The sequence below is a fragment of the Macrobrachium nipponense genome, chromosome 2 (assembly GCF_015104395.2).
Source record: "Macrobrachium nipponense isolate FS-2020 chromosome 2, ASM1510439v2, whole genome shotgun sequence".
Classification (NCBI taxonomy): Eukaryota; Metazoa; Arthropoda; class Malacostraca; order Decapoda; family Palaemonidae; genus Macrobrachium; species Macrobrachium nipponense.
In genome coordinates this window covers 111,331,037-111,342,847 of record NC_087201.1, presented here as the reverse complement: position 1 = coordinate 111,342,847, position 11,811 = coordinate 111,331,037, and the positions used below count along the sequence as shown (strand labels likewise).

The 11,811-nt window shown below is 33.6% G+C and overlaps 1 protein-coding gene across 5 annotated transcripts in view; it reads left to right on the top strand.

Annotated features, from left to right (window-relative positions):
• Positions 1-11,811, top strand: part of LOC135220913 (syntaxin-binding protein 5-like) — a 1,025,750-nt gene that overhangs the window by 748,534 nt on the left and 265,405 nt on the right. For all 5 annotated transcript variants that reach the window (XM_064258544.1, XM_064258545.1, XM_064258543.1 and 2 more), the window contains exon 15: positions 9,400-9,516. In XM_064258544.1, coding sequence (XP_064114614.1) covers positions 9,400-9,516 — 117 coding nt within the window. The remainder of the gene's footprint in view (positions 1-9,399; positions 9,517-11,811) is intronic.

The following is an 11,811-nucleotide window of genomic DNA, read 5'->3' as shown; positions in this document are numbered from 1 at the left end:
GCTCCTGTGTCTGAAGAGCCTTGAAAGATGGTGCCTTATCAGGCAAAAATGTTACTTCTTCAACAGATAACATATTTTCAGGATCTTTGAGGAAAGGACATACTCCACCAGTAAGCACAGTTTCTCTGAAGTATTCGCCATTCCATGACTGTCCTTTTTCTTTGATGATTCACATTAACTGTTTGGCTGTGAAACATAGAAAAGTTCCCAAACATTCAGGAAATTTCACAACTTGGCGATAGCACACGGCATCACTGATATCATCCGAATTTGCACCCCAAATGATGTTATTTTTATGATTTGGCTTCCTTACTGGGTAAATGAAGAATTCATCTGGTGTGGCATGGAGAAAGTCAGCTTCATCCCAATCTTTAAGAAATGAACCACAAAACCATGCACGGTCTTCTCTCTGTTGCTGAGTGATGTTGGGCTTGCTGATAACATGAAATGGCTTGATACCAGATTTTTCCAACTCGCAATATACAGCACTATAACTTCTCTTCTTTCCCCTTTTTGTTTCTAGTTCAAGTGCCAATTTACAGAAAGACTTTCTTGGTGTACCCACTGTCTCAGCTATGATGTCTTTTGACTCCTTTTTGTGATGACAGCCATATGGATTTTAGTTGCAGTTTCTTTTATCAAAGCACTAATCTCTTTGAATGTATTTAGCTATCCAGGAACGTGAAATGAAGGATGCGCCAGCGTCCCTGGCCTCTCTGAAGGTTATAGCCCGGATTCGGTCAATCCATCTGATTTCCTCCAAGTCATTAGCCATGGCTGTATCTAACTCTGTCACACAGTCTAAAAATACAAGAAATGTAAAATGAAAAATAACTTAATAGAAACTTAAGATAATGTACTTGGAGATAGGCTATAGCAGAAAACTTCATAACTTTCTATTTGTTTTGTGAAGGTGGGGGCTTTAATTTCGAAACACCCAGTATATGCACAATCTCGGCTGATTGAGTATTCATCAGTACAATAGACTTACATTTGAGCTGAAAGATGGATACAAAATGAAAAAAAAATAGTAAGGATTTCATATACAGTTATTTCATACTTCATTGTGCCTCCTTTGGCCTTGATGATGACTTGTATACAATGTGGAAGTGAAAGGGTTAGGTTCATCCGTAGTTGGGGGATCAAGATTGCCTCAGATATCATGAAGCCTAATCTTGAACTAGGAATGGAGGAGATGTCACGGTTCCGTAACTGTGATGAATCCCCCACAAGTTCTCAATAGGATTCAGATCTGGCTAGTTTCCTGTCCAGTCTTGAAAGTAATTAATCCCACAAAAATCAAGATCATTTTTAATTAATTTTGCAGGATGTGCAGGGGCACCGTCCTGCTGAAAGAAGCCATTATTGGTGGTCTCAAAGTAATCTTCCAAATAGTCCACGAGGAGTTCAAAGTATACTGTCTTTGGTCACAGTTTGATTCTATGACAGTATGATGAGTTTTCTGGTGCCATAGAAAGAAAAATGTCACCAACCCATCAGAAACTGGGGGTATTTTAATGTGTGCTGCATGAACTTGGCACCATAGGGATCATGTTGTTTTAGATTAAGCCCTCATTTTAACTTCCCCCACCTGTTGATTTTCACTGTGAAAGTGGCTTCATCTGTCCAGAGGACACATTTCCATCTATCCTCCACCCATATAATCTGTCTCTTGTAAAGAGAGAACCCATTCCCCCTTTGCTTTAGGGTGAAGAGATGCAACATCTGGCAGAGGAGTTGCCAATGTCTGGCAATATGCTCGCAAAATCCAAGGGTGAGCTAACACAAGATCATTTGGTGTTTTCCAACACTTTATTCTCCTGTTTGAGGATACATGCTGTAATCCTAGGATTCCTATCCACCTCTCTCTTTATGAGCCATGCTGTAGCTTCATTTATTTCCCGTGGACGATGGCCATGAGAGGGGTGAATGGGTATTTCCTTGGAAACCCCTTCTTGGAACTTGCGAATTGAAATCTGCACCGTACATACAGTCACACTCACAACGTCCACGATATCCTTGTTAGCTATATTAACCTTATGTAAGGTGATTATCTGAGCTATGTTCTCTTGGGATAGCAACCTATTTTCCCCCATTGCAAAAAAAAAGCACACTAAATGGGGACAAATACACAAAAAATGTATGTACACAACCAGTAATGACAATATTTTGATGTTCACTCTCCACCCACACAGAAGAATACTAGATAGGTTGCCATATTGTTTAAAAGTGCAGAAGTATTGCCAGATGTGCCAAGGAACGGATATTGGATTTTCCCTGAATAATAAAAGCTTTAGAGAGAATTTTGAATATAAGACAAATTCAGTATATGGTAAGTACTCAATCCACTGAGACTAACTATATATATATTATATATATATATATATATATATATATATATATATTATATATATATATCTATAATAATATATATATATATATATATGTGTATATACTATATATATATATATATATATATATATATATATATATGTATATTATATATAAAGTAATCCCTCAATCATCTGATTCTCAACATTATCTGACACACCTGGACCAAGGCCCCAAAGAAATTATAGGTGTGTGTGTGTGTGTATTATATATATATATATATATATATATATATATATATATATATATATATATATATATATATATATATATATATATATATATATATATATATATATATTATATATATATATATATATATATATATATATATATATATATATATATATATATATATATATATATATATATGTATATATATATATATATAGTATATATATATATATGTATACAGGCAGTCCCCGGGTTACGACGGGTTCGGCTTACGACGTTCCGAGGTTAAGGCGCTTTTCAATTATATTCATCAGAAATTATTTCCAGGGTTACGACGCATGTTCCAGGGTTACGACGCCTACAACACTCATCTGGCAGAAGAAATATGGCACCAAAAATGCAAAATAATCAATATTTGAAGGTTTTTTTGATGCAAAATGCAATAAGAATGCAGTTTACATAGTTTTGAATGCACTCAAAGCATTAAAAGTAAGGTTTTTTTAGGATTTTTGGTGATGTTCCAGCTTACAACGATTTTCGGGTTACAACACGTCTCAAGAACGGAACCCCCATCGTAACCCAGGGACTGCCTGTATATATATGTATGTATGCATGCATGTATGTATATACAGTGTTCCACATATTCCCAGGGGATGCATACCAGACCCCACACATATAGCTGGAATCCGTGAATAGTTGATACCCTTATAAAAATGCTCAAAATTGCCTATTTTGTTAGTTAAAACTAGAAAAACCTACTAAAAATGTTAATACCCAGTTTTTTCAAAATAGTTTTAGCACAAAACGTGCATTTTATGATGAAATTCATAAAGAAACAGGAATTTGTGGATATTTCTCATAGAAAAATACCACGATTATTTAAATTTCCTGCGAATAAGGGGAAGATATGTTCCAAAGAGAAATCCGCAAGTACATGAGTCCGTGAATGCTCAGAACATGAATACAGGTTCCACTGTTTATATATGTGTGTATATATAAGGTGTATATATACTGGCGGTCCCGAGATGCGTTGTAAGCCAAAAATCGTTGTAAGCCAGAACATCGTCAAAAATCCTTAGAAAACGTTAATTTTAATGCTTTGGTTGTATTAAATACTATGCAAACTGCATTTTATTGCATTTTTTTATAAAAAAATTCAAATATTGATTATTTTGCCTTTTTGGAGTCGTGTCGTAAACTTGGAAATAATTTCTGGTGAATATAATTGGAAAGCGCCATAACCTTGGAACGTCGCAAGCTGAAACCGTTGTAAGCTGGGGACTGCCATATATGCAAATATATATGTATATATATGTGTGCCTGTTGTGGCACCATAAATTGCGGATTTTATGGCGCTAAACAAGTGCCATAAAACAGGATCGCCATTAACAGAGTCCAAGCTAAGGTGGGCCTGTCAGGCATGTCACATTACTTGACAGAAAGTGACCGGGAGTCCAAAATTGTTGCCAACGCCTGATTAACTCATTGTACTTGTGCCTGATGAACTCATTTGTACTTCTTTAATTTATCTCTTTTTCTGTCTCCCAAAGGGTAGAATGAGAAATGGATAGATAGATGCATAGATACTTAGTTCAGCTCTCTCTCTCTCTCTCTCTCTCTCTCTCTCTCTCTCTCTCTCTCTCTCTCTCTCTCTCTCTGGAAAAGTATATACATATGGCATGGCATAGAGGTTCCTTTCAATCTTTTGATATTATGAGTTATGCTCTCTCTCTCCCTCTCTCATATTATTCTCTATGTCTCTGAAATAAATCATAAATAATTTCACTCTTTTCGGTCAAATATGTATGATGTTGCCCATTCAGTGCTCTCTCTCTCTCTTCTCCTCTCTTCTCTCATCATGTCTCGCTCTCTCTCTCTCTCTCTCTCTCTCTCTCTCTCTCTTTGTGTTATTGGCTGTATGGATAGTTTTAATGGTAAAATGTTCAAGATGACTCTGATCAAAGATTAATACAGTAATAGAATAATAACTTCAGGTATATGTGATATAGGATGATACTTGAAGTGTACATTTGGTATTTGAACTTTCAAAATGGGATATCTAAGTAATCGTGGGTTCTAGCTATTCACAGGGGGTTCTGGTACACATCCCCCGTGAATACAGGGGGTCCACTGCTTATGTAAATAAATACACACACATATATATGTGTGTATTTATTTATATATACAAGCGGACCCCCCTGTATTTATTTATATATACAAGCGGACCCCCTGTATTCACGGACTTTCATATTCGTGGATTTCTTCTCTCTGGAACATATACTCCCATTATTCGCAGAAAATTCGTCTATTCACAGTATTTTTGTATAAGAAATATCCACAAATTCCTTTTTTTTTTATCATAAAATGCACTTTTTTGAGAAAACTATTAAAAAAAGGTATAAATATTTTTAGTTGGGTTTTCTTGAATTTGAATTAACAAAATTGGCAGTTTTAAGCATTTTTTATAAGGGTTTCAACTACTCCCAGGTATTAGCTGTTCGCAGGTTGTTTGGTACCCATCCCCTGCAAATACGGGGGAGCACTGTAGTACTATACTTAAAATTTACATGTGCACCATGAAATTTACCGACAGGAAATAAAGGTAGTGGTCAAACCTTCAAAAGTCATATTTATTTGGAGAATTTCTGGGTTTTCGTGTACCATGCACTTTAAAATTTTTATGAGCTTCATTAAGAAAAAAGTTCAGTTTTACTATATAGTCTCTGTCATTTGTTTATTTTTAGTTGGAAAGTAAATGACAGTCCATACTAAGAAGTTTACTTCAGAATAATTTATAAACAGCATTGCGGCCAGCTAAGTCTTCAAACTTTTGGGTGTATGTAGATTTAAATGTGTTTCAGACCATGAGAAAACAAAAGCTTTTCATATTGTAAGTGAAGGTCTTTGATTTCTTATCAACTTATTCCTTTTCCCATCCCTGTATAATTTACTAAATTGTGGGCGCTCGTGAGTGTAATATTTATACACTTAAATTTTTTGGTTTGTGGCTATGTCAAATTGAAGTTTTATCTAACTTCCAACAATTCTTAACTTAAATTTTTGGCTAGTTCATAGAAATTCAGTTATTTCTGTAAACTTTTCATACCTGTTATAGTGTATTACTAATTACTACAATACATAAGTTTTCTTAAAAAACTATCTTGAGATTTCAGATATACTATGTAAGGGGTGGCCTATTTACCTGTGTTTTTCTTTTATTTATCACCTCATTGACTCTTGAAATACCATATTAGTAGAGCTTTTGCTGGTTATGAATTTTAAAAGCACAACACTTATCATCTGTTATTTTTTGTACTTATACTCATTATTTGTGCTGCAAAGTTCCATTGTGTGATAATGATTAGTATAGAAATTAAGAGCAATACCTGGAGAAGGATAATTGTCTTGCATGAAATGTTCAACAAGAAACTATGTGAGTATGGCAGGGCATGATTTGTGAAAAAAAGCTGTATAATGCAAGTTTATTTGGAAGAGGCATAAAGAGCTTTACATTTTAAGTATCTTTTCACTTTAGGTGACAATGTAATCTTAGGTGACTTTGTATTTACATGCATATTTCTACTACATACATATTTGTTTTTATTATTAACATTCTTTAACATCTTAAAAATTGTTAAACACTTTTTTGAAAAAATGTGAGTGCTATTCGGCTCCCATTCCAGAAATCAACTGTATGAAAAGGAGCATAGTACGTATATGTTTGTGCATTGCAGTTGAGTATTAAGTTTTTTTATTATTAGTATATCATGTAAATAGAATAGCAGTGAAAATTTATGAATTGTTCAAATTTTTTTATAAAACTATTGACTGAATAGGAGTTGTCTAGTTATCAAGGAATGATAAAATTTGTTTTTAAACTAGTTTGGAAGCCAAAATTGTTTGAAGATTTAATAATGTATTTTCCTTTTGGTGATGCAAAGAGCGTGCAGAGTTTTTATCACATTTTATTATCACTATTGATACCAGAGACCAGCACCCAGGAAGAAATAGCTCAAAAATATCAAGACTCAGTCAAACAATAAACTATTGAGTTTTAGCCTTGAACAGAACCCTCTTGTCTGAGTGCTGTGAATGATTATCTTGTTATTTTTGTTACCAGGAAGCTATTTGATAATCATTAGATAATTATACTGAAATCATGGAAATGAGGAATAAAAGAAATGACGAGTAGAAGGTTTGAGGGATAGAAATTATTAGTTTGAATAACATACAAACATCAAAAAGTATTTACCTTTTCAGTGACCATGGAATTTAATATTAACAACATTTCTCATCACCATTTATTAGAGATAGCCATAATAATGCTAAAGTAAAGATCATTGTGGAAATGTATGATTACCTTTCAGTGAAAATAACCTAAAATCTCAGAGCTCTATTTCTGTTTACTAGCAATGACAAAGAACAAAACCTTAAAATTATATTTTTAATAAGCTATCAGTGTAAGGTTTGCAGTAGGAAAAGGTGTATCAAATTATAGGTAATGAGACTGACATTTGAGAATACGTAGTTCTAAAACTCTTAAAAATGTGGCACAAGTTTGGTAGAATATCAAATCATAGGATAAATCTTTTTATTAAAAAGGATGGAAAGAATATGGATCAACATACTTTACTGTATTGTTTCTTGGCTGGTAGATTAAATATTTAATTGAAAATAGAGAGACAGCAAAGTTGTATTAAATTTGTATTAATCAGTAAATCTATTTCATGCACTATAGTTGTCCTATCAAATAGTACGTATGGCGTTTCTTCCTGGACAAAATACATAAGATTAAAATACAGAAGATTTTTTTTCTAGCTTATAGTTTTAAAGGTGAATGTAAAACTATCATTGTGTAATGATTCAAAAATTGAATGGCATCCTGTCATTGGTGTATCCTTTGATAGGAATTAAAGGAAGTATCCAGGTAGGAAAGTCATGAAGAATTCTGGTTGGTAATTATTGTTCAAGTGCTGCTTATACTACAGTATCCAAGATCTTGTTTGCATTGATCAGTTATGTAAGTTACTGTTCTTGATTATTTTAGTGTTAACAAAAGGAAACTGTATTACATTCTTGGCTAACTAGATTAGTATATCACCAATATAGTTAGATATATGAGACAGTGCTAACTAGCTGCTTTTCTGTTTTTGAAGAACAGATAAGGGTTTATGTAGGAATAAAAGACATAATTAAAGACGTAATAGATAAAACAATAGTCAAAACATAATGTTAGTTGTTAGCAACATTTGAATTGCATTACTAATGCAACATTTTAGTTGCATTACCAATGCAGTTTTTCATGTTGAATAAAGAGCACTTAATGTGTTTAAAGGAAAATAGATAAAGAGTTTATTGTACTCCTTGTGAAAACAGCTGAATTTGCCTTTTAGCTTCTTTTGTTTGTTTATTTTATTTTTTTTTTTTGTAAAACTCCCTTTTCTGGTTATCTGATGGAAGTCCTAGGTGTTTCTTTTTGAGGGATTTCCCTTTTAATTATTCATTGTTGTTGTTAATTACACAAACTTGCAACAGTATTTTGATACATGTATTAGACAAATCCATGTTCAGATCTTGCCAATTCTCCCATATTTCTTTTATAGTACTGTATCATCATTGTCTAAGTTTTATTTGGCAAAAAAGGAAGCATGTTATTTTTGTGTGGAAAATGGTAAAAAAAATGTATGTTAGCAATGCAAGCATGTTCATTTTCTTGATTCACATAAATGTCATGTTTTAACTTCATTAACAAAAAATATGTTACTGCATTTTATTGAAATAGGAAAGAATAATGTTAAAATTTAAGGCTGATAATCTACAAAAATATAAAACGGGTGTATAAATATTGAAGAATTAACGTGCTTATGCATCACTAAATAACACTGATCACCTTCTTTGCAAAACAAGAGATTTTATCTATTTCATGTTACTTTGGGCTCTAATTGTAATTGTAAAAATATACCTTTCTTAGTACCAATATTAAAGGTTATCATTGACTCCATTTCAAATTGCCTAGTGTTTGTGGATATCACACTGGAAGATAGTTCATGGTTGGTGATTAGGCAATTAGTTAATGCTGGATGCTCAGCCTCTTGAGATATTCTAAAACTCATATGGCAGCAGATATTCCAAGTATTTGTAGAAATCAGTGGTTTATACAGCAGTTCCAGAGTATGAAGTAATTATGCAGTTTCCAGTAAAATGTATATCACAGTAATTAGAACGGCATATTGCAATACCAAAAAGAAAACTAAATGAGTGAAATGTTTTGTAAAGCTGTGAATTATTGGCATGGCATTTGTTACATTGATAAATGGGGTTGCTTTGATACTTGGCTAAAATTGTATATCTAGGAGATACTGTAATAAGTTTGCATGCATTTTGATTTGAGTATAGTAGCATGGATGTAATTATAATGTTGCTTTTGCTGTTGTGTAGTGTTGGTAATATAAAGGGCTTGTTGCTTAAGATGTGGCTGAAATAAGGCCTTGATTTTTGTGAGAGATATGGCTAGATTTTGCTAAGGTGTTTTGTTATGCAGTTCATGGAAAGTTATAAATGTATTTTAATAGCACTAAGTTAAACGAATGAAATTTGCTTTACAGAATTTGCTATGGTTATTCATACGAACTAGCTGCAGACATTAAGCTAACTTACTTGCATAATTTGCTCTGTGTATTTCTAGTTTTGTGACATGAGTAGGATATTATAAAAAACACAGTAATAGTTTTCAGTTTCTTAGATCTCTGTTTACATTACAGATTTCATTTCATTAATGCCTTATGACTAATCTCTGATTTTTTCTTCCTTTTGGTTTACCTTGCATAACAACAGACAAGCTAGATGGGTCATTTAGTCGATCCCGATCATCCAGTATTAGCAGCCTTGAAAACATTAGTAGTGAAGCAATTCAGTGTCTGGCCTTTGCTGACTCATATACAAGAAAAAATGGTAAGATATACAACTTTTACATTTTTCTCTTAAGTTTATATTTTATTTTATTCCAGCAGAAATTATTTGTTCATCTCATTTATGTAAATTATGATTATCAAGTAGTTTAGTAAGACCACTGAGGCGCATTACTAGACTCCACATAGAGTTTGCTAGGAGGGTTAGTCCTACAGGGAAATGGACCAAGACAGATGTAGACAGCTGAGTGGGTATGTAACACAGCACAACAGCTACTGGTTAAAACAAATGTTTTGTTTTTGTTTTTTCTAAACATATAGGCCCCTTAGCCAAAAGTTATTTATTCCAGTTCTACTCCCCGTCATTTTGGGACCACCTTGACATGGTGAGGGGGCTCTTGAACCTCAGGAATTTCTTCCCAGGTTCAAACCCAAGAGTCCCATATAACAATATATATTTTTGGGTTAATATTTGTGGATTTTTACACTTTTGTCAAAATTTTCCATACATAAATAAGAAAACATATAACTTGGATTAAAGTTAAATCCAAAGCTAAGTAGTGGGAACTGTGGTAGATCCATCATCTACCCAACAATGTTCGGGTCTGGTTTTTCAGGCAGAACTATTCTGTGGAGCTGGACCACGGATTCCAAGGGGGCCCTGGTTTTAGGAATAGAACTCTCAGCACTCTGTCTGGTTTACCCATAATGTGATTAGGATGGGGATAATTGTAATATCATAATACTCTTAGTCCTAGCAACTGGATTCTGCTTACACTTGGGCCATAATAATCATGTAATGCCATCCCCTTTTGGGGTAGGGTAGGGATGCGAACATTTGGGAGTCATTTCTCACTTGTGCCATTGGTGGAAGATTTAACTTCGCAAAGGGCCAAAGATAATATCTTTTCAAGATTTTTATTTCGTTTTCATCTCAAATATGTTTATGATCACTGATTTGAATACCCCTGGGCCCCATGATGGAAAAACTCCAGCACAGTTGATGACTATTGGCACGTCACTCCCGAATTTCCTTGGTCCAGCCTCAAGCAGTGAAAGTGCTATAAATGCCACAAAGGAACACCCTGTTCCAAGTGAAGTAGCAAGAGCCAGAAAACCAATTAAGGTGCAGAAGTAAAAAAGAAACAAACAAAAATCAATTGGTAAACTCCAATATCATAACAATGGAATCATATATAATGAACAATAATTATGAATTAGAGACAAGTAATCCTCCCATCAATACAGAAAAATATAAAAATCCTAATAGACAAGAAATGTTCATAAAAGAAGGACCAAAAGGAAACAAAGATTACTGACTTAACCCCGGATTGGTACATTTTGATGACCTCTTTGGACCAGATAACTGGTCAAGATTTCTTTCCTCAAAACTGACAACAATACTAGAAAACAAATTACTTAACATACATCCAACACAGGACATGCAATGTAGACATCAAAGACAGTGAATGGCTTATCCAAGTAACTAATAAAAAGCAGTCCACTGCCTTTTTAAGTATAAATGAAATAAATAATATCAAAGTAACAATTACAAGCCATGAAACATTGAATTATGTACAGGGTACAGTCATCCTACCCAACAACGAACAAGAACTTCCTTCAAAACAACTACTGTTAGGCTCCTTAAAATTGAGATATAACAATATTCAATGATCTAGAAATATACTCAATTTCAAGTAGGAAAGACAAAAATAAAAATATCAACATTGCCAAAATAAAATTTACAGGCCAAGGCCTCCCATTTAGAATAAAAATTCTCAGGCAAAATAGAGAAGTTCATTCCAAAACCACTACAATGTACACAATGCTCAAGGTATGGACATGTACAAAGAATGCCGTAATAAGGCAATATGTGCAGTCTGCGTATCAGATAACCATACCAATAATTGGAACTGTAACCACCCAAAATGTATTGATTGTGGACTATCCCATCACGCGAAATCTAAAGAATGCTCGTTTTAGCAATACAACACACAACTTCAGTTGTTAATAAAAAGGACAGGAATGTCAATCATGGAAGCAAGGCTCAAATTAAAAGTAAGAGGAGTTAATAATCAATCCAAAAGCCCCACCTTTTCAAATGTAACTAAAAACCAAGACATCAATCAGCACAATAACAAACAAAATAATATAAATATAGAAACTAATTCTCATGCCAATAATACTAAAACCCAAAATAAAAGTGATATTATACCCACCAATACCACTACTCACATGGAAGATATCCATGGAAAAGAACTTCCAATGGAAGAAGAGTCAAATAATGATAATAAATAATCGAACTGACAAAAAAGAAAAGAATACTGAAGCGAACCCC